Here is a 24288-nt window from a genome sequence, read left to right as displayed (position 1 = left end):
ATCTATTTATTCTTTTATAAAAAAATATTTCAAACAAAAGCATCTATTTGATATTTGTGGCTATTTCTGTTTATACATCTCAGAATCTCAGATCACCAAACAGAATATTAGCCATAAAAATCTCCTATAATGGCTGAGAATGAAAACACACCATATGGGCAAAAGTATGTAGATACCTGACCATAGGATATATTTTTTTTTTACCTTTTTTTGAACATCCTATTCCATATTTAGTATCAGTTGCTGTTATAAAAACTTCTATTCTTCTGAGAAGAAGTTTCACTAGATTTTGTAGATTTGTGCTTATTCAGCTACAGTACAAGGGTGTTAGTAAAGTCAGATACTGGGGTTACAGTCAGTGTTCCAATTTATCCCAGAGGTGTTCAGTAGGATTGAGGTCAGAACTCTATAGCAGGCCACTCAAGATCTTCCACTCCAACCCATGTAAAGCATATTTTTTATCTTGCTGGAACAGGTTTGGGTTTCCCAGTTCAACTGACACAGAATGTCACAATATTTTTGCTGAAGAATAGCAGAGACTCCCCGCTACTTCTTTCCAGACATTGGCACACTGCTCGGTTACAGAACTGAATAAAAGATTCAATCAAACAAGACAAAAGATTGGTTTTCCTGCACTCGAGTGTATCTGTTGCGTTTATCACCTTCCCATTTTCAACCCCAGAAAGTCATCTGAGTTTGGCAGCAAATACGTTTCTTGTTTGTCAAGAATGGCTCGTAGCAATTAAAACTAGCACGTAAGGTGTAAAAAAATGTGATGGGAATAAAAGTCTAATTGAAACTGCCAAAGACGCCTCAATAATGCTGTGCATTTTATTTCTATAAATACTTCACTATATATAACGGCTTCTCAGAGGATCTCAAGATAAAAAAAAAGGAACAGACAAAAAAAACAGGAAAAAAATTCTAAACGATCCACTCAGAGAGAATGAGAATTTGCAAAGAAGTGAAATAAAATATAATAAAATAAATGTAAAGTAATCATAATGATCATAATAATAGATAATGATATATATATATATATATATATATATATATATATATATATATATATATATATATATATAAAAGCTGCAATATTTTCTGAATCAATGTTCACATAATTTGTTTCTGTCTCTGACTGTTCATGATGACTAAGTCCTTCTAGTCTACTTGATCTTAAATGAATGGGATTGTGTTTGGAGTTGTGCCATATCATTAATCATCAGCAGTAGAAAGTAACATAGAACCTCAAAGTTAACACGGTGTCGTGTTCCTAATCTGAGATGCCCCTATTAAATCTCAGGTCGATCTCAGGTCCTGATAAACCTTAATCTTGAATCAATGAACGTGTGTTTTTCCTTTTATACATCTATAAAATGAAAACAAAAATCTTTCCACATATCGTGCATTTTCATTCCCTCTAGATACACAAAAGTTTGTGGACACCTGAGCATATGATTGGCTTTTTAAACATCTTATTCTACATTTAGTTCCAATTTGCTGGTATAATGAGCTCTTCTGGGAAGATGTTTGAGACTTTGCAGTGCACTTATGGAGATATGTGCTCATTCAGCCACAAGCTTGTTAGTAAAGTCAGGTTCTGATGTAGTGTGAAGAGGCCTGTGGTGCAGTCAGCGTTCCAATTCATCCCAAAGGTGTTTAGATGGGTTGCGTTCAGGTGTCCCAATACGTTTGTCCATATCGTGCATGCTGTTTAAATCAGAGCGGTATTTCGCCTTGAAAATATCAGTGAGAAGATTAGATCTCCCATGCCGAGATACAGTGCTGGAACTTCTCCCGAGCTTTTTAATTTGCTACCTAAATGTTCGGCGCAAGCGTGATAATTATTTCAGACGATCTAAAGTGCGAAATGGGAGAAAAGGCAATGGGAAAATCATTATCGTGCAGGAATTAAAAATTAATCTAATGAGTGAGCATCTGAGCCCGAGGCAGACGATAGGCAGCCTCGCGAGGCAGAGCCATAAACAATCGATGTGTTTTAGCGAGCCTAAGCAATCGCTGCTGAACGCAACCATCAGACTTGAGAGGAATCGATACTCATACGCGAGTTTGTGCAGCTACAAAAGGAAACTCAGTAATTTAATGAAACAAACCTCTTATTATATTCTGTCAGGAGCATGCAGCTCTGCTCGCGTTATCGACCCGCTCGCTACTTGTTGCCACCCGGATCCTATTAAAACTCTGTGTAAAGCCATAATCTCAATATTATATTCAGGACATCAGACACATGCTGATAATCGATTCAAGGAAATATTGTGATGTCCAACGCATGCGATACTGCGAAAATATTGCTGTTACCCCGGCGCTCCGTTTAGCAGCTCTCTAGTTACACAGCGTTATCGGGTGACATTCAAAAGCCATGCTGCACTGCAAAAAATAACCGTCTAAATATAAAAAATGAAGAAACTGCAGACTAGAAACAAGTCAAATTAAGTGCCAGTGCAGTCAAATAATTACACTTGGTGAATTTCTTGAATTAAGTAAACATATCTAGGCGTTAGAAAATAACAAAATGTCTTAAAAATAAGTATTAAAACACTAAATCCAAGCAGTTCAATTAGTGTAATTAACTTGAATGTAGCTTGCTAATTATTTTTTTAAACAGTTTGCTTTTCTTAATTTGTGTGAAATAATCTTCAAAGTATCGTCATACTATATATTTGTCTTAAAATGAGACAAAGCATTTTAAACTAGAAACAAGATTACAATTAAAAAATCGAGATTAAGCACGCAAGAGTATTGTCAACAATTATTTATTCAAATGAATGACTAACACACAGTAATTACGATGCAAAAACAAAGCAAAATCATTTCTTACTGCTTCTCTAAATACTTAGTTATTCAATAGTTACATTATTGAATGTATTTTGCCATTTACTGAACACAATACAGTACAAACTGCAGAACTTTTGTAAAAGGTTAAAAGAACTTAGTAAAATAAGTACTTATAATAAACATGCTGGATAATGATTGGAAAAAGTGTGAGGTGTTAATAATGCAGTCTTATAATGTGTTATTAGGTTGTAAATAAATGTGTTGGTGTTGACATAAAAACAAGTATTTGGAATAAATAATACTAAAGTCCTAAGTGTGATTACTGAGCATTTTATAATGGGCAACCTTAAAACCAGTTATTACAGCTAAAATAAAGTCTTAAAAGTTACAAGGCCTCAAATGATGTCTCTGATGGAAATTTAGCTCAATTTGCAATAAAATAGCTAACTTTAAGCTTTACTAAGTGAGAAAAAAAGGGTTAAATCTTCAAACATTCATAAGAAATCTTACACTTAATTCTTAAAATAAGATCATTAAAACTTTTATGTCTAGAAATCAGATTGTAAGTCTTGACTAAATGAGGAGTCTTTTCAGTGTTTTGTGCCAAAATCATCAACATCAAGCAAAGTTAATCTCAGTAACAATACTTATGTTGCAGCAGGTAAAATGAGTTATTCCCTCACAGTGGTTCTGCATCCTTTCACTAAATATAATAAAAAAAAGATGTACTGAGATCCTGCAAACACATCCTATGAGTCTGTCCTGAACAGATGAAGTCTGTTAGGCTTTCGATGCAATACATTAACACTGGATACATTACATACATTAACTCTTATATATACATTAACTCTTGCTTATTAATAAACATCTTAACAATAAAGTTAACATATTTAATCTACCGTAATTTCCGGACTATTAAGCGCACCCAAATATAAGCCGCACCCACTGAATTTTACAAAATTTTTTATTTTGAACATAAATAAGCCGCACCTGTCTATAAAACTAATGAACTTTACACAGGCTTTAACAAAACGACAGTGTCTGTTACACGGCTTGTATCTAAACAGTAGCCTACCAAGAAAGTCATTGTTCACTGTCTTCCTCCTTCCTTTCACAACAATTTCTCGCGATTTAATATAAAGAATTTTATTGGTTCACCTGAACCCGTTCTGCAATTTCATTGGTCTACTGTTATGGGGTTCAGTTTTTTGGCTTGAAGTTTGTGAAACCGTGAAAAACCCAGGAAAAATCCATATATTAGCCGCGGGGTTCAAAGTATGGGAAAAAAGTAGTGGCTTATAGTCCGGAAAATACGGTACTCATTTGTAGCATACACTGTACGTGTCCCTAATCTAGACACATTTTGACCAATCAAATTCAAGAATCTTATACTACTCTGGTATACTGTAATATTATCTATTGTCTATCATCAAACAGGACAAAAGGAGCAATGTGCATGATTTAAACTTGAGCTTTTTATAATGTGTAGTTTTGTGGCCCAAAGTACACTCTATGAAAAAAAGGTTTATGGACACCTGAATATAAGGTGCTTAAGTGCTTTTTGAACATCCAATTCCACATTTAATCTCCATTTGCTCTAATAGTAAGCTCCACTCTTCAGGGAAGATGTTCCACTGGATTTTGGAGGGTGCTTGTGCGAGATTTGTTGCTCATTCAGCCACAAGTGTGTTAGTAAAGTCCGGAGTGAGAGGGCCTGGGCTGCATCATTCCAGTTCATCCCAAAGGTGTTCAATACTCAAGTCAAGTCAAGTCAATGTATTTCTATAGCACTTTTCACAACAGACATTGTCTCAAAGCAGCTTTACAGAATTTTTACATTTTGAGCAGCCATGGTGACTGTGGCAGGGAAAAATTCCCTTAGATGTTATGAGGAGAGAAACCAGACTCACAAGGGAAACTACATAGGGCTAGACAAATCAGATGTCCCAATACTTTTGAACATATTTTGTATGTGAATGAACAATTAAGTTGATCCATTTTTGCTCTTATAATAAGCTTCATTTTTTTCCAAAGGCTTTTCAAAATAAATTTCTTCAGCATGAGACGCGTTCTAAAAAAAGAAATTGTATCCTGCGCTGCCTCCTATTCATGTTTATGTTTCATATTTGTCACACACAATCAGTTCATTCTGAAGACTCAGACGCATCCATATCACACACGTGGTGCACAGAACAGCTGGTGCAGAATCCGACACATCTGTAGCACAAGACTGACTGCAAACAAGCAATACAACGTGACGTGATGCAAAGCAACACGAGCAGCCGAGCGAGAACACAGCAGCCCACGAAAATCATGCAGTACCAGTCAAAAGTTTTAGCACACCTTGAGCTCCCACTGTTATATTCCAGTTTAACCCTTTAAACTTGTACATAGATACAGGCGATGGACAAATGTTTGTGGACATCTGACCATAAGGACGTATGGGCGTTTTGAACATTTTAAACCTATTCCATATTTGGTCCCTATTTGCTGTTTTAATAACCTTATAGTGGAAGATTTTGGATTGTTTTTTTTTTTTTGTTAAATGAACAAACACACATACACACAGACCAGACACAAGCATCCATTCAAACCCACCAGCGGAACATCCTGTATAAAAAGTTTGGATCAATAAGTGTTTGCTATTCACTCGCTCTGCATTATGTGTTTAAAAAGACGCACTTCTAGGATCTGAGCCGAGAGTCTAAATCGTTTTGATTTTTCCAGAAAAAAAACGAACATCCTGAGAGCAGCACAGCGACAACGTCTTCGTCTGTAAGATCGTAGAAACGAGCGAGAAATGGTTGATCTTTCCCGTGGCCTTCGTATGCAAGGTATGAAAAAAGGCTTTCAGGTCTCCTTTTATCATGCTAGAGCAAAGCCACGGCGTGCAGCAAGGACAAAAATTAGATGATTTGTGCAGAAAACACACACGCAGGCATTCACACAAGCACACCCATACACAGGCCATAAAATTGCAAGCAGATGGCAGATGGCAAATAAACATGCAGGGTTCCTTCACTCTGAGTTTTTGCACTATGCATCAGATTTACCTGACCTCCCCCCTACACACACACACACACACACACACACACACACACACACACACACACTCACACAAATTGAATCTCAGGATTCTCCCTATGGATGAAGAGTCTATTCTAAAACCCACTCTCATTTCTGTCAGTGCCAAATGCCTCGAGTCAGCAGAGGGGTGGAGACTTTTTCTTCTGACTGGAAATAAAGGGGTGTCATTAGCTACCAGTTTCAGTGTGTGTGTGTGTGTGTGTGTGTGTGTGTGTGTGTGTGTGTGTATTTTATATATATATAGTTTGCAGACACATTGTCATGTATCGTATGTGCTTTTTGAGCAACGCATTTCACATTTAGTCCCAATTTGCTTTTATGATACCTTTGACTTTTCTGGGAAGGTGTTCCACCAGATGTTGGCGTGTGCTTGTAGACATTTGTGGTCATCAGCCAGGTGTTAGTAAAGTCAGGTAGTGATGTAGAATGCGGAGGTGAAAGGTATTCGGTAGGGTTGAGATCAGAGCTCTACTGTAGGCCATTTAAAAGTTTCCTAAATGGCCTCATTAAGAGTTTCCTCTTCAAACCATGTAAATTATATCTTCATGGAGCTCGCTTTGTGCAAAAGGGTATTGCCATGCTGGAACAGGGTTCGGTTTCCAAGTTCAAGTGAACGCAAAATTTTATTATACCACATCCAAAGACAATTGTGTGCCTCCGGTGCTGTGGTAATAGTTTTGAGAAGAACCACATATGGCAGGAAAGGTCAGGTGACCCAATTCTCTTGTCCATATAGTGTATTTGTAAGGGCACACAAATGTATAGGATGTCTTTGTTTTTTTATTAGAACTAGGAGGGTCTTCTAGCACAAAGCCAGCACCATGAAGATATGGTTAGAGTGGAAGATCTTGAGTGGCCTTCTATAGAGATCTGTTGAACACCTTTGGGATTAATTCTGTACATGGACTGCACCACAGGCCTCCTCACCTTACATCATGGATAAATGAGCACAAATCTGCACAAGCAGACTCCAAAATCTAGTGGAGCATCTTCCCAGAAGAGCGTAGGTTATTAAAACAGCAAATTGGGAAATGATGTGGAATGAGATGTTCAAAAAACACATGAACCTTGGGGTCAATTGTCCACAAACCTTTGTCCATAGTACCATTTTACATCATTCCTCATAATCATCGGCTTTTTTTTCTAATAGGATGTGTCACTAGACTTGTTCTTGGAAAACCCCCTTTTAAAGTCTCACCACTCGCCACTTCTTTCTGAAACCAAACCCCTGAAGTCTTGAGACTGTCAGAAGATGATGAGATAACAGCAGGGGGTGGGATTTTGCTCCGTGCCTCCACCAGCTTCTCCTCATCTCGGCGGTACGTGACTGAGGTTCACACCACCTGACAGTTTCATCCGGGTGGTGCTCACCTGTCAGGGCTCAGAGAGTACCGGTCCCTCTCGCTCTCTCTTTCAACACCCCCCATCCGAACAATGTTATGATCCTACTCTGGCTCTCCAGGCCATGTCTCATTACTACACTCCATGGGGAATGACTTCCTGGAGGTAACTCCATTTCCACAAGGCAGCGTGAATCTTCTCTTTGGCTTCTCGTAGACCTGTTATTGAATTCCTTTTGCTTCTTTAGGAAAGCTCAACTTTTTTCTCTCTCTCTCTCTCTCTCTCTCTCTCTCTCTCTCTCTCTCTCTCTCTCTCTCTCTCTCTCTCTCTCTCTTTTTGAAGAGTTATTCTGCTCATCAATGCTGGACAGGTGTGTCGAGCAGGAGGGTAGAGTCTCATGGAATGTGGGGGTGGTTTCAGGATTTTGATATCAGGACGTCATTGGTGTGTTTGTTGTTATGGACCGAAATCATTTTGTCTTGCGTATGCATTGCATCGTCTTGTAGCTCTTTATATACACATTAATGGGAAGGAGTTAAATTACCCTGTGTATTGCGATATGTGAAATGATGTCTAGAGCTATATGTGTTTCTTCACTATAGAGTTGGAGGCACACAATTGTATCTGACTTCTGTATCTGGTTGCATGACATTTTCCCTTAACTTCAATTAACAGACTCAGAACTGTTTCAGCATGACAATACCTCTGTGCACAAAGTCAGCTCTATGAAGATATGGTTCAAATGGGTCAGGGTGGAAAATCTTATGTTGGAATTGCAATGCTGACTGCTAACACCCTTGTGGCTGAATGAGCACAAATTTCCATAAACACCCTCTTTTAATCTAGTAGAACATCTTCCCAGAAGAGTGGAGGTTATTATAACTATAATAGGCACTAAGGTTTATAAAGTGTATCAAACAGCGTAATGCTCAGCCACAATGTTCAGTTCAATTCATTTTTATTTGTATAGCACCTTTAACAAAGGAAATTGTCTCAAAGTATCATTATAGAGATAAAGAGATTTAAAAGTTCTATAAATGGGTAATGGGTAACATCCCAATATTAGTCTTTATAAGTTTGTTCTTTATAATGTTATGTTGACTGATCAAGTAAAATTTTTTATTTACATGTTATTTCATTAATGTGGGGGAAGGGGGATTTGGATTGGGGGAAAGGAGCCTTTCCTTGTTCCTCACTCTCACCTATTCCATCATTCAATTTGAATTCTAGTGATAGAAGCATCAGTAAAGATCTAGCTCTGGATGTATAACAATCTGCAATTTATTTTAATTTACTTAAAAAATTTGCCCCCATAGTCACAAAGTCATGTCAAACAATTTAATCAAATTCACAATGCAGTATTTAACACCGCCCACTTCATTCTGCATATGACTGACATGCTTGGTTACTGGTCATGCCAATTCAGTCATTACAATATACATGTTCATTTCTTTAAAGAAAACACAGTGTATTAAATGTAAAAACATTTTTCTCATAGATAAATGTTTTTCCCATCCTGCCATGATTTACTTATCATTGTTCGTTTATTCACCTGAAGGCATCTCGTTGAAAAAGAGACGTCTCCCAGTGACAGGTTTATTTTTATTTCTGGCCTAATTAGTAAAGTAACATGAAGAAGTATTTGATGTTTGTTCTCCGTGTTCATAGTGGGCGGAAAATGTCTTATTAACTTATTTTTGGTTGAGCTTTGAAACCTGACTCCTGTTTCCATCCCGTCTTGTAAGAAAGCAATTTTATGTAACTGGACCGTCACAAAGTTAGCTATCGGAGCTCTAGAAAGAGCCAAAAATCCTACCGAATTTTAGGACAAACTCAAACTGAGCTTTGGATTAGCTTGGAATCAAAGCAGGTCAACGGTGCCAGGATGTTAATTAGCATGGCGCTTTTGCCAACAGGACATTACGGCTGGCGCCAGCTCCTAATCCACATTGGAGAGACAGAAAAAAATAAAATAAACCATGCCAGGGTATTTGTATTGTGATTGGGTTTTGCTACGAAGCACCTGCTCTGGTATTGTTGGAAAGTCTCAATCCCTTTCTGTCTCAGACTCGCAGTGCCAAGTACGAAGAAAGTGCAGGGTGGCATGGCCGAAATGTCTCTGAGCAGCTGCTGGCATACGAGGCTGGAGAAGCGTCGAGAGTCAAACACACAGAGACCCCCTACCTGCTGGGACTTTGAGTGCTTTCACCTCAGAGACAGCTGAAAACTGGCGAACCTAGCATTACCTCAGCAGCTGAGACCAGGAACAGGTGTAATTAGAGCCATTAGGTTGCTTAATTAACAGATTGCTGTCAGCCTGAGCAAAAAAAAGAAGGCGGCGAATCCTTTTCCTTGCTCTCCGCCCAGGCTGTGCCCTTTTCAGGAGTTACCACACAATCACCACTACTCGGCTTTGGAGTACAGCTTCATTTAAAACTTAATGAGCTTTCGAGAACTTCACTGGAGTTCATTATAGCTTGAATTAAAGGGCAAAAAAAGTGTCTCTGGGAAAGCAACAAATCAATAAGGTCTGCGTGGAGCTCAATTCACATGGCTGCAAACCATGGCGAACCAAAATAACCTGCTGGACTGGTGCTTCCTGGTTTGTTTTTTCATAAGACCACTTGTCACATCTGCACCACAATAACCCATCGCCCATTCACTATTAACCCATTAACAATTCACTCTTATCAGATCTGATCACAAGCTAATTCATAAGAGATTTGTATTATGGATGACTAATATAACAAACAAACAAACAGGATTTCTATCTGGTTGGATCGAAACGTTTTACTACTCATCTGGGCAGCTTCTTTAGTCTGAGGGAAGTTGGCAAGATTCCACAAATTAAGAGACAAGATTCTAGGTGGTAGCTTAGTGGTTAAGGCATTGGACTTTGGCTGAGAAGATCATGATTTAAATTCCCAGGCAATTCCAATCTGCCAATACCTGGGCCCCTGGGCAAGACCCTTAACTCCGTACGTGCTCAGTTGTATGAATGAGATAAATGCCAAAGAATGTAAATGACAAGAGGTTAAGATACAAAAGGGAGATAAGAAAGGGAAGGGAGCTGTCTGGAGAAAGGGGCTGTCTGGAGAAAAGGGAGTTACCCCTACTATACCTCCATTTGCTCTCCTTCTCTGGAGTAGTTACATCCTAACAACTTCCCTTACTCCTTATAGCTCCCTCCCCACTCTCACTTCACCTCTCACTCTTAACGGAGCATACCAATTTGTGGAATGTTGCCAACTTTCCTCAGGCTGTAGACGCTGCTCGGATAAGTACTGTAAAACGTTTCGATCCAACCAGATAGCTGGAGTCCAGTCAACATGACTCATCTTCCAGATAAGATAAGATATACCTTTATAATCATTGATATAGTGACTTTTTCTGTATGGAGATGTCAATATAATTTTTGGAAGAAGTTTATTGCCATTTGCACAGGTTCTTTGCAGTACCTGGGCACTGGAATTCTTGTGCATTGTGAGTCAACTTGAGTCACAATCACAACACCAACAAAACGATTCGGAGAGTTTTGCTTTGTCGAACAATGGGGAGCGCCATCTTGGAAATCTTTTGTCTCAATAAGCAAAAATGAAAATATAATATAGTTTTGTGGTTTTCTGCATAGATACACTATTAAAGTATTGGACAAAAATACTGGAAAACCTGACTTTTCCAGCCAAATGTGGGTCTTTATAAAATTGTTAACACAAATTTAGGGCCGCACATTTGTATAGGATGTCATTAAAATTTATTAAAAAATAAATATATATAAATATATATATTTATATATAAATATAGAAAGTAAGAAAGAAAGAAAGAAAGAAAGAAAGAAAGAAAGAAAGAAAGAAAGAAAGAAAGAAAAAGAATAAATATGTTTTTGTTTTGTTGTGGCATTGCTCTAGCTTTGGTAAATAACTAAATAAAAATAAATAAATAAATAAATTAGTGTTTACCCCAGCATTAGCTTTAAACTCTGAACTAATTCGACGGAAATTCGAGCTGCATCATTAACCTCTGTGGGAGTTAAATGAACATGGTGTCATTGCTGTGCAGATGCTTTCGATGTTTATGATGTTTATTGTGTGTTGTATCTCTGCAGGAATAAAATCTGTGTGTTTTTAATCCTCGTGGTAAGAAGATGCTCGTGGCGACGCCTGACTCGCGCATTTTAACACTTCCTCGATTTGCAAATGAGCGACTCGGTTCCGACACGGGCGTGTCATCGCGTGTGTTAAGCTGTATGCCGCTTTAGAAACGGTGAAAATTAAAATGACACTCTGCCATAAACAGAAGTGAAAGCATTACAGTTGCTAGGCCTGGGTGATACGGCGCTATTATATCATCATCATCATCATCACGATACCTGAAATCACGATATTCTTTTACAATGTCCTAGTAATTTGACAACTTTTTTAAGTATTACAATTCTATATCACTAATCTCTCAGACCTGTTCTTTGTAACCCTTGATTAGCACATAACATAGTTCCTAATTTTCACTATATATATACAGGGAGTGCAGAATTATTAGGCAAATGAGTATTTTGACCACATCATCCTCGTTATGCATGTTGTCTTACTCCAAGCTGTATAGGCTGGAAAGCCTACTACCAATTAAGCATATTAGGTGATGTGCATCTCTGTAATGAGAAGGGGTGTGGTCTAATGACATCAACACCCTATATCAGGTGTGCATAATTATTAGGCAACTTCCTTTCCTTTGGCAAAATGGGTCAAAAGAAGGACTTGACAGGCTCAGAAAAGTCAAAAATAGTGAGATATATTGCAGAGGGATGCAGCAGTCTTAAAATAGCCAAGCTTCTGAGCGTGATCATCGAACAATCAAGCGTTTCATTCAAAATAGTCGACAGGGTCGCAAGAAGCGTGTGGAAAACCAAGGCGCAAAATAACTGCCCGTGAACTGAGAAAAGTCAAGCGTGCAGCTGCCAAGATGCCACTTGCCACCAGTTTGGCCATATTTCAGAGCTGCAACATCACTGGGTGCCCAAAAGCACAAGGTGTGCAATACTCAGAGACATGGCCAAGGTAAGAAAGGCAGAAAGTCGACCACCACTGAACAAGACACACAAGCTGAAAGCGTCAAGACTGGGCCAAGAAATATCTCAAGACTGATTTTCTAAGGTTTTATGGACTGATGAAATGAGTGAGTCTTGATGGGCCAGATGGATGGGCCCGTGGCTGGATTGGTAAAGGGCAGAGAGCTCCAGTCCGACTCAGGCGCCAGCAAGGTGGAGGTGGAGTACTGGTTTGGGCTGGTATCATCAAAGATGAGCTTGTGGGGCCTTTTCGGGTTGAGGATGGAGTCAAGCTGAACTCCCAGTCCTACTGCCAGTTTCTGGAAGACACCTTCTTCAAGCAGTGGTACAGGAAGAAGTCTGCATCCTTCAAGAAAAACATGATTTTCATGCAGGACAATGCTCCATCACACACGTCCAAGTACTCCACAGCGTGGCTGGCAAGAAAGGGTATAAAAGAAGAAAATCTAATGATATGGCCTCCTTGTTCACCTGATCTGAACCCCATTGAGAACCTGTGGTCCATCATCAAATGTGCGATTTACAAGGAGGAAAACAGTACACCTCTCTGAACAGTGTCTGGGAGGCTGTGGTTGCTGCTGCACGCAATGTTGATGGTGAACAGATCAAAACACTGACAGAATCCATGGATGGCAGGCTTTTGAGTGTCCTTGCAAAGAAAGGTGGCTATATTGGTCACTGATTTGTTTTGTTTGGTTTTGAATGTCAGAAATGTATATTTGTGAATGTTGAGATGTTATATTGGTTTCACTGGTAAAATAAATAATTGAAATGGGTATGAATTTGTTTTTGTTAAGTTGCCTAATAATTATGCACAGTAATAGTCACCTGCACACACAGATATCCCCCTAAAATAGCTAAAACTAAAAACTACTTCCAAAAATATTCAGCTTTGATATTAATGAGTTTTTTGTGTTCATTGAGAACATGGTTGTTGTTCAAATTAAATCCTCAAATAAAATTAATCCTCAAAAATACAACTTGCCTAATAATTCTGCACTCCCTGTATATATATATATATATATATATATATATATATATATATATATATATATATATATATATATATATATATATATATATCTGAGAGTCTTTGCCATGAGGTGACATGTTGAACCTTCATGGTCAGTGTGAGAGGTTTGTTCTTAAGCACCACATTTTAACTGCTCTAATACAAGATATACACATTTGCCTGGTCATGACAATCAGACAGAAACATGAACATGATAAATAGGACATGTGGCTTTTCATGGTTACACAACATACAGCTGTTATCACTTTTGTTGCCAGTTATTTAGACAATAATGGCTGTATGTAGATTTTTCTTAGAGGACAGTAAACCTGTACTGCTCTGCAAGCTGCACATTGACTATTCTAACATATATACAAGTTTTATTGCTATAGTATTTTAGCGGTGTAACGGAACACAGAATTCATGATTCGGTAAGTTTTTAAGTCACGGTTCAAATCGGTTCATTTTAGGTACGGTTAGGGGAAAGAAATGCAAAACATAAAATTGCTTGTTGTTTTTTTATTAACACACTTTATTATTATCATCATTGGTGATCATCAACATGTGTGTTTTCTGTTTCTGTGATTATTGTTGTACGTAGCATCAGGGTTCAGGAGGAACGTTGTTTTATTTCACAGTGTACTGCATCAGCAATATATGGTTGAAATGACAATCAAAGCTTCTTGACTCTTGACTTGACTGGATGTTCCACAAGATTTTGGAGTGTGCTTATGGAGATTTGTGGTCATGTCACCTAGAAGGTGTTAGTCAAGTCAGTTAATGATGTAGGGGGAGTCCCCGTGTGCAGTCAGCGTTCCAATTCATCCCAAAAGTATTCAGTAGGATTGAGGTCAGAGCTCTGTAGCACACCACTCAAGATCTTTTACTCCAACCATACTGTATTTTCATGGAGCTCACTTTGTACACAGGAGCACTGTTATGCTGGAACAGGTTTAGCAAAGAACCACATTTGGCTGTCAGGCATCCTAATACTTTTGTCTACAAATATTTATAATATACACACCTAGTTTTTTATTGTTTATGAAACGCATGCATGTTCCTTTGTTTATATGCAACAAACCATGTGATTTAATTGTATGAAGATTCTCTCTTTAACCAAACAAACATACAAATTTACAAATGTTAAACTTTCCGTTTGAAAAATCCCCCTTAGTTTGAGCAACTGCTTAGAATATATATAGTGTGTATGTGTGCTTGTGTGTGTGTGAAGGACTTGGACATAATCTCTACAATAATATATAATGCGTAGAGTGCTTATGATTGACATGATGTTAATTATCATCAATGCCAAGAAGGACTTGTATAACATGAGCAGATGGTGTCCAAACATGGCAGTGAGCAACAGCTCGATAGTCTCCTCGTCTTCTTGTTTCTTTTTCTCCCAGTGAGGCATCTTTGTTTCGGTTTTAACTACAAGCCTTTAACGCTTGAGCAGGCAGACAAGAGCAGATGTCCGTCTTACTGGAATTATCTCATCATCACCCAGAGATTTCCCTGATCAGCCCCCTCTAATGAGTCTCCTCAAGCCTGCTCTTGGAAATCCCTGGAAAATTACGTTTTAAAGAAAGCAAATCCCCACAAGAATCGGATTCGGGTTAATTGATTAATTTGTGTAAAGAACACGCTCGACCGTTTGCTGTTTCTCAAAACTTTGCCAGTCAAAAGACAAACCTCTGTTCATGTAGCTGTAGTAACGTGAACCAGCGTGCTAACAGCAAACCGATGATCCGTTAAGTCCAGGTGCAGGAAATGAGGCTTTGTGAATGCAATAAGAAAATTCATTTGTTTCGATTTGACTCGGGCCCATGGGAAAGAGGCGTGTAGAACATCAGGACATAATGAGCAGATTCATCCATCCAGTCGAGTCTCTCATTAAAACCGGACGAGCTTTCCCAAGCGTCCGGGCCTCCTCTTAAAAAAAACAGCATTCGTATAATGATTAATCCTTTTTTTGCTTTGAGCACCACATTTCTGCTTTCTAGTTATACTTTTTTTTTTATCAAGGTTAAAATACTGAACTATTGTGTGCTCTGTCTTACCATTTTTTTTTCTTTCTTTCTTTTTAAATGCATGATTCTGTGATTTAGCAACAATGAAAAGAAGAAGCAACAATGCAATTATTTTCAATTTTACACAATCAATACTGTTATTTATTAGAGGTTTTTTTAGAAATCATTATTGACTATTTTTAATGTTCAATACCTTTTTTAATCACGTTTATATAATTCTACCTCAAGGCTACCTTTTTATTTACTTTTGTATAAAGTAGAATAAATATAATCATGAATGAATGAATTATGAATAATTTTTATTGAAGTAGTTTTAATAATAATTTATACTACTACTAATAATAATAATGAATTAATAATTATATAACTGTACATGTATAATACTATATCCCAGTACTTTTGTTTATTCTGATGTTTTTGCGATCAATTTTATCAGAAGTTTAGATCTGCATCGGCGCTATGGATTAGCACTCCGGGGAATCGTTGTACTAGCTCCTGGCAGGTTCTTGGACTAGCGCCACCATAATATTTTATCATATGTGCCATAGCTTGTGTTTGTATCGATCCTCAGCGCTGGCTGGTCTGAGCACTTTCGACTTAGCAGCATGACAAATTCCCGTGACATGAGAACTTCTAACAAGCGAGGCAGATCGCATTCCGTACGCCGGAAATCTGTAGAGAGGAAACCGGGGAAAGCATGACCGTATCATTTTTACCATCTGGCTGTAGCCCTCATCAATCATCCACGTTGTCTTGGTGCTTCGTGGTCACCTTAGTGAGAGCTCAGCCTTGGTGAGAGCTCAGCCCCAACATCTCGGCGTTATATGATATATAAGCATCTGTATGGTAATCACGTTACACGTTTTCTTTTATTTTTTTATGAACAAAGTTTTTCGCTTGTACGAAAATATTATAGGTATTATCACATAGTTGAAATGCCAGATCAAATTGGAAATTTTTCTCGTTGCACACAAGGGCTTGCATGGAATAATCTGAATAATCAGACTCTGATTTTTTTTTCACATGAGTGCAGAAAGTAAAGTATTTCAAAGGAAAAGCTTAAGGTTAAAGTTAGAAAAAGGAGTCGGGATTAGAGGAATTTTTTTTTATACAATTGAAATTTGATAAATTCCAAATATCCTTGCTTCTTGAATTCTTGCAGCCAGATGCTGAATGTTTGCAGTAGTTATAAATAACGAAGGGGACGTTGGCACGTAGACTCTCTTTCTCTCATCTGGCTTTCATAATTTCTTTGCTTTTATTTCTCCTCTACTTTATATATTTCACCCTTGCTTATGTGCAGTGGTGAACAGTAACGAAGTAAATGTAATACGTTAGTGTACTTAAGTAGCTTTTTCGCTTGTCCGTACTTTACTGACGTATTTCCATTTGTGAAGGCTTTTACTTTAACTTCACTTCAATTCAAAGTCAAATATCGTACTTTTATTTTTCAACTGCATTTTGCAAAATCAGACGTTCCATTTTATTTATGAGCGGACACAGCAAGCCACCAATCAGGGTAGAGCTCGCGTTCTGTTTTAAACTTGTTTTGATTTGGTGGTATCTACAAAGCAGAACATTTAGAAAGCAATAAATGATTAAAGAAACTCCTGACTCGAACTCGCCACAACACCCGTGGTCTTATGTGCGATTTCTTTTAAGTCATTTTGGGCTCGTGATAATTATAATAGATATCAATTAATGTTTGCCTCATTAATATCATTCTATTAATATATTGGTGTGTTAAAAATCACAAAGTCTTTTTACATAAACTAAGCTTGTTTACAACAGCTTAAAAAGTGTCTTGTGACAAAAATGATCAAAGGAACATCATAGCCATAATAAATCATAGTACTTTGGATAATTAAGTACATTTAAAGGCAAATACTTTTGTATTTTTTTAACTCAAGTGAAAGTTCAAAGGGAGTAATATTTTACAGAGTATATCTCAAGTATATGGTTTGTGTACTTCGTCCACCACTGCTTATGTGTATGCATTAGTGCAGATGTACAAGAAAGTCCTTTGAGCATCTGAAGCTTATAATGTCAACAATTAATAGAACATTTTGAACCCTTTGTATTGTACCATGGAACCTTTTGTATAAGATTTGATTATTATTGTGTCTGTTATATTAACTGATCTAAAGATGATGTGCAGTTTGTTCAGAGTGTTGAGCCGCCATATTGAATTGATGCCATTACTGTAAACAGGGAAGGAATTGGTAGTTAGCGAATCTACTTATATGGACTATTTCTAGCTAACTTTATATTCTAAAAACAACATTCCTTGTGTGAACGCTTCTGCAAAAATTCCCGCTGCCCCATGGACATTCCTGTAAAGCAATATGAGATTGGTTTTATTTATGAAAACCCCATCGGAGAGCTAGAGTTTATTATATTTTAGACAAACTCTAGCGGAGGAATCCTCAGAGAACCAAACTCTATCATCTGCTTTCACTTTAAAGAACAAAAAATAAAAAGGAAAAAAAAGCGGACGAGCTGCTCCCTCAAACAGGAGACAAAGTCTGCTTGAGATGTCAACATGACTGTTGAGAAAATGGCGACGAATGTGTTTACAGAGCAAACGCATCTCTAAACTAAATCACCTGCTTCTGTGAAATGCCTCCTTGTTTCTTTCCTTTACTTTCTGCTTTAATGAGATAACACTTCACACGTAAATGGCGCACGGCAGGGGAGGTTGGGGGGAAGATTAACACGCGCAGTTGCCACCTTCCAAAAATGTTTACTAAATCTACCTGTGAGAGCAGGTTTAATATTTCACAACTCATTTGAAAGTTGTGTTACATTGAGGATGATCCGATGGTGTTACATAGCATGAATAAGCTGCATCTGTAGAGCTTTGGACAAAACCATTATCAAGTAGTAAGAACATCACTTCCAACATGTGCGAAAACATGGACACCTTTAGAAAGGCATTTTTATGCTTACTCTGAGCATATAAGCTTCCTCATAAGGCTCATCCCAAGGTAGGTTCAGAGAGTTGTCCACAGAGATGACAAGATCTTGATATGGAGAGCAATCTCCTGGGATGAAGAGCAGATCGGTTTTGCTGGGATAAAGCTTGATCCCAATGAGAAATCTGCCAGACATGCCGAGATCCAAGCAGACACAGCCTGTAAGGGAAAAGGAGAGAATTAGTTATGTTTCATTTGCATATAAATGGTATGAAAACCCATGTGAATATATGACTTTGCCTAGAGATTGAGTCTAAATTAAGAGCAGGAGAGGACTGAGTACTGAGCCTTGTGGTACGCTAGTGAAGAGTCTGTAAGGAGCAGATGTGGATGTCACCTGATGTGACCAACCTTCCAAGTAGGAAGCAAACCATTGCCAAGCTGTGAGTCATATGTCAAAGGCTGCAGACGGGTCAAAGAGGATGAGGACTGATGACAGCTTGTCAGATTGCAGCTTCTCAGTGACAGCCGAGAGGGCATCGCTGTGGTGTGTGCCACCTTAAAGTCAGATTTGAGTTTCTCTGATCTTGGAGGTTGATCTGTTTGATCTGCGACAATTGATGGAAGATATAGACAATATGTTCAAGGATTTAAAAGAGAAAAGAAAGAAGTGACATAACGTCAAGACATGGAGTATTTTATTTTTTTTATGTTAAACAAAACAGTACATGAAAGGCTGCCACACTTCAGATTGTACTTGATTTCCTTTTAGTAAAACTTGTCACTTTCCTTGATTTTTATTATTAATGTGTGTGTGCAAAGTGCACTCATGAAGTATTTTTTTTTCTTTTCGGTTTTAGGATCTTGTGCTGTGTTCCTTCAGCAGCCCCATGATGTGGTGGTGGTGGCAGGGCAGCCTGTAACTCTAGCGTGTGCAATCACCGGCTACCATGGCATGGTCCTGTGGGTCAAAGACGGCCTGGCCCTTGGAGTTAATCGGGACATGTCAGGTCAGTTACATAACACACTTGTTGAACTTTACATGTAATATCTTTTACTGTTCTTTCCTCTTTGCTCCAAGTAAAGCAGCATGAAAGATATTGTTTGTCTTCAATTGAATCAAATGTACGACGGCGTATTAGTGCCATCTTTAAAAAAAAGAGAGTAAAATATAAGATTACGAAAATAAAGTGGTAGCAATATGAGAATAAAGTCATAGCACAAACAGAATAAAGTGTTGAGTGTGCCAGTGTTGAATTCCTTTTTCATCATCCTTATAGTCTCTTGAGAAACATCTCCTTTACATATAGCAAGCAGATGTAACCATCGATATCATTCAGACATGCACAAAACTGGCAATTTCCCCAATGTCTCTCTAAATTTAGTTTTTCTGAATAAATTAAGTTTCCTACAGAACCTCTGTAATGTCCATTCACTAATTATAACTCTGTGCTAATGTGGAGTTAAAGTAGGCTTTAAATCCTAACCTAAAGTAGGATTTAACCAAATCCTCCACATCCATTTAATGCAAAACTGCTAAATGTTTCTGGGATTTTTCTCAAACTGTTACCACTTTATTCTTCTCACGCTATTTCTTTATTCTCAAAATATTTTGACTTTTAGTCTTGTAATTTCGACTTTATTATCATAGTGCTACAACTTTAATCTAATTATCTATCTATTTTTTTTTTTTTAAGGTGGCACTAAAAACGCCATCGTACAAATGATACAAGTGCTATTAAAAGCAAAAGAAATCACTCTATGTGTGTATTTTAAAGCAGTTCCTGTCCCATTATGTAATTATGACATTATCTAATGAAGTTTTTTGGTTCGACTTGACTTTATCATCATGTGCTTTGTAAATTGAAAAATTGAAAATGACATAATTCTTTCTGCAAAGTGGTGTATATGTTGCCATTAGGTTTGATTATTAAAACATCTGTTAAGATATATAATAGGCCAAGTCTGTGGAAGTCTACTGAATAGATCATGTGGTGTTTTGATGATACTGATGGTGGTGATGGTAGCGATAATGATGATGAGAGCACTGTTGAACATGTCAATACAAATTCCTCAGCTCTTCAAGTTAATTCAAGATTCATGCTTCAAAATCCAGGGTAGTGAGGATAAGCATGAAGGCCATGGTGTATGATAAACATCATTCTTATCCTCAATAAAGGCATTTAGTGAACCCTTAGGGCCTGTAAATATGACTGGAGTTGTCCTGGCAAGACCATGCTCAGAGCAACAGGATGGAAATAGTTTATCATTAGACAAAAGAACTTGCTGTAGTAATGCTTCACTCAAAGTATGCTCAGAAAGGTCTAGTCACAATGGTGATAGCTTTGGTTCATAATATGGAAAAAAGTATTAGTACACTTGCATTTCTCAGCCTTTTGTGGTTTTTCCTAAACTTTTACCTCAAAGTTGAAACCACACAATTGTATAAGATCCCTTTGAATGTGGTACCAATACATTTTCCTTTCACTTGAACTAGGAGATCCAAAAATGTTCCATCATGATAATGTTCCTGTGCACAAAGCCAGCTGCATGGAAATATGGTTTACATGGTTTGTAGTGGAAGATCTTTAGTGGCCGGCTACAGAGCTCTGGCCTCAACCATATTGAACCCCTGGCCTCCTCACCCTGCATCAGTAGCTGACTTTACTAAAGCCCTTGTAGCTGAATGAGCAAAAATCTCCACAAGAACACTCCAAAAGCTAGTAGAACATCTTCCTAGAAGAGTGGAGGTTTTATAACAGCAAGTGGGGATTTTGGAATGGGATGTTCAAAAAACACATGTGAATCTTATAGTCAGGTTTTCATAAACTTTGATCTAATTACATTATGGTAATAGATACACAATGGAAACTAAAATAAGAAGACCTCCTTAGAGACAAAGGAACCAAGCAACTGGACAGTTTCTTTTTTTTTCTATTTTTAAATGAATTTGTTTTCTTATTGTTTTCTTTTTTGACTGCAATCCCACCCCCCCCTCCCACTGCTGTACTAATGTTAATTTATGCAGTAACCCAAAAAAAAAATGCACAAAGAGATTGCACACCTGTCCTGAACATCACTTCTGCACCTGTGAAGCACAATCCAGGTCAATGAAACCCATTTTTTAATTGTGACAAAAGGAACGCGGCAACAACACATTCTCTTTTTTGAATCCCAAGAAGAAAAAAGGGGATGGTAGGGCACGATAGATACGGTACATTCCCCATTACACCCAAACCGCTCAAAAGAAATACTATAAATAGTAATCCCCCATTTATTTAACCTTTTTAATGAAAAACGTGATAAACAGACGCCATCCCAAAAATTTTATGTTTACAGTACTGTACTGTATTTACATTTTACTTCATTTTATAATTAATAATTATATTTTTATTAATACATTTCATTAAATTAACATAAAACTCATAAATACAATTCCCTATAGGTTTTTTTAGTCTATCATGCTCTTCGCAAGAGACCTGAAAAATCAGCCAAACAAATTAGTTATGTGGCAAATGCAATTCTGAGATAAACCGGGGTAAAGCGGGGGATTACTGTACCTTTTTTTGTAAGTAATTTTTCACCCTGTTGGCCTCCCACGTTATTGGAAACTCCAAGCAAGTAGGTGGAAGCTGAGGGAAAAAAATAATGAGAACTCACAACAGAGAGAAGAAGAAAGAAGACAACGCAGGGAACCTAACTGCAAATAAACTGGAATAAAGAAGCAAAGCAGGGCAGATGTCCGAAAAATGTAGAACATTCCTGGGAAAATAACCATATCCTAATAAAATATAATAACATAAAATAAATTTAATTTAATGACATTTTTTATTATTTATGTTTTTTATATAAGTTAATAATTGTATATATTTTTCAGTCATAAAATCCTTAAATTACAAATAGACATTAATAAATGTGTTTATTTATTTTGTAATTTTTTATACAGAATTTGTATATAATTTTGAGATTTTTACCTTATATTCAATTACAATTTTATGTTGCTGCTTTATTTCAAACCATTTCTTGACCGCACAAAAGCACACAATTTATTCACGAAACTTATATCTTTATTGTTTTTTTGTCATGGAGTTGTCACTTTATTAGCTGAAACACATCTGTTGATAATGCTGACATCTGTTGTGTAGGGAAGGAAACCAGTCCAGGCTTTGTGCTTTGTGTTATTGATTTAAAGTGCACACTCCATGATGGAATAAGTGTCAGCTGCTGCTTTAGCTTCGCTGCAAATTTGTCTTTTTTAGCGGCCGACCTTGGGCGACGTTTAGTCACGGCCCGAGCTCTTTAATTGAGCCTCAACGGGCTCGGCTGTCCCATTCCACTCACTCTGCCTCACTCTAAGCCGTGAAGGCATCCCCCTGAGGTGGGTATTTCATTGGATTGCAGTATAAAGGTGCTGAGGGCTGAAATCTGACGCTTAGCCAAACACCGTGAGCTGCTCAATAAACCGCTCCTGTGCAGCTGCTACACGGGATAAACACTTCTTCATTTCTGTGGGCAATCAATGGCAAACTGGAGGCGTTTCCAGATCTTTAATACGGTGCAGAATGTTGGCAGTGTCTGCTTTCAACCAGCTCTGTTGCATGATGTATTACTAAGGAACAGCTTTAGTTTGTTGCCCAATCCCATTGATTTTAGTCTAACTGAGTCAGCAAAAAATATTTAACATTTATGAATATATCGTAATTAGCTAGTTAAGTGCATTAATACAGACTAAAAGAATCAAATTAGCATAAGGTTGTTCGGTACATCCAGTGTGACCAACGTTCTGGTTATGAGCTACAATATGCTGAAAATTCTCAGCATAGAATGCTCAGTCCTGATAGCATTTTTATGTATGTTTAACCTTGTGCTATGTGCAAGAGAAGGTAGCAGAGATAAAATACACTATATTCACAAAAGTCTTTGTTCACCTGACCTTCCCTGCTATTTGTGGTTCTTTTCCAAACTGTTACCACAATGCCAGAGGCAGTCAATTGTACAGGATGTCTTTAGATGCGCTATAAAACAATTATGAATTAACTTGAACTTGGAAACCCGAACCTGTTCCACAAGGCCCCTGTGCACAACGTGAGCTCCTTAAAGATACGGTTTACATGCTTTAGAGAGGAAGATCTTGAGTGGCCTGCTATAGAGCTCTGATCTCATCCATACTAAACACCTTTGGGATCATCTTCCCAGAAGAGTGGAGGGAATTATAAGAGCAAATTGGGACTAAATGTGAAATGTCAAAATTCACATACTATACTTATGACCAGGTGACCCGATACATTTGTATTATAGAAAATAAGATTTCTGTGTGCTTTTTGAACATCCCATTCCACATTTAGTCCAAGGGTGCTAGTAAAGTCAGGTAGTGATGTAGGGTGAGGTGAGGAGGCCTGGGGTGTAGTCAGCGTTCCAATTCATCCCAAAGGTGTTCAGTATGGTTGAGGTCAGAGTATATGGATTATGTAAAATATATGGTTATGAACCTGGTTTTGTCATGCTGGAACCTGGTTTAGGTCTCCTAGTTCAAGTGAAGAGAAAATTGTATACTTCCAAAGGCATTTTATAGAATGGTGTGACTAAAAAGTATTGCTACAGTTCAGTGGCGGCTACTGGTCTGTCAGAGAGGGGAAGCTCATTTTCGGCCTACATCATAAAATTGTCTATTTATTTAAAAGTAAATTCTGCCCTACGTTCCTTTTCAAGAAAATGGTCTGTGACCCTGTCGTACCAACTAGGAGTCTTTTCAAGTGACTTGACCAGTGTCCTCTCAATGGCCAGCAGAGCTAGGCTGCTTAAACGGCCTTGGCCCATTGTGTTTCGGGTGTAGGACTTGAGTCGCTTTAAACAGGAGAAGCTCCTTTCTACACCTGCAGATGTAGCTCCAATTGTTGCCACTAATGAGAACAGTTTGTAAAGCTGAGGCATTGCACTGTCCAACTCCATGTCTTTAAGGAACACCAAGTAATCACACAGCTTTCCCCTGTTACCCTGCAAGTCCTAATCTGAATACAGGACTTGAAGTTCTGACCTCAGTCTTCC

The 24288-nt window shown here is 37.9% G+C and overlaps 1 protein-coding gene across 3 annotated transcripts in view; it reads left to right on the top strand.

The window, feature by feature from the left end:
• kirrel3a (kirre like nephrin family adhesion molecule 3a) overlaps positions 1-24288 on the top strand; it is a 137814-nt gene that overhangs the window by 66495 nt on the left and 47031 nt on the right. For all 3 annotated transcript variants that reach the window (XM_046862071.1, XM_046862070.1, XM_046862069.1), the window contains exon 2: positions 19104-19253. In XM_046862071.1, the coding sequence (XP_046718027.1) occupies positions 19104-19253 (150 nt within the window). The remainder of the gene's footprint in view (positions 1-19103; positions 19254-24288) is intronic.

The sequence above is a fragment of the Silurus meridionalis genome, chromosome 11, assembly GCF_014805685.1.
Source record: "Silurus meridionalis isolate SWU-2019-XX chromosome 11, ASM1480568v1, whole genome shotgun sequence".
Classification (NCBI taxonomy): Eukaryota; Metazoa; Chordata; class Actinopteri; order Siluriformes; family Siluridae; genus Silurus; species Silurus meridionalis.
This window is presented reverse-complemented; position numbering and strand designations above follow the sequence as displayed.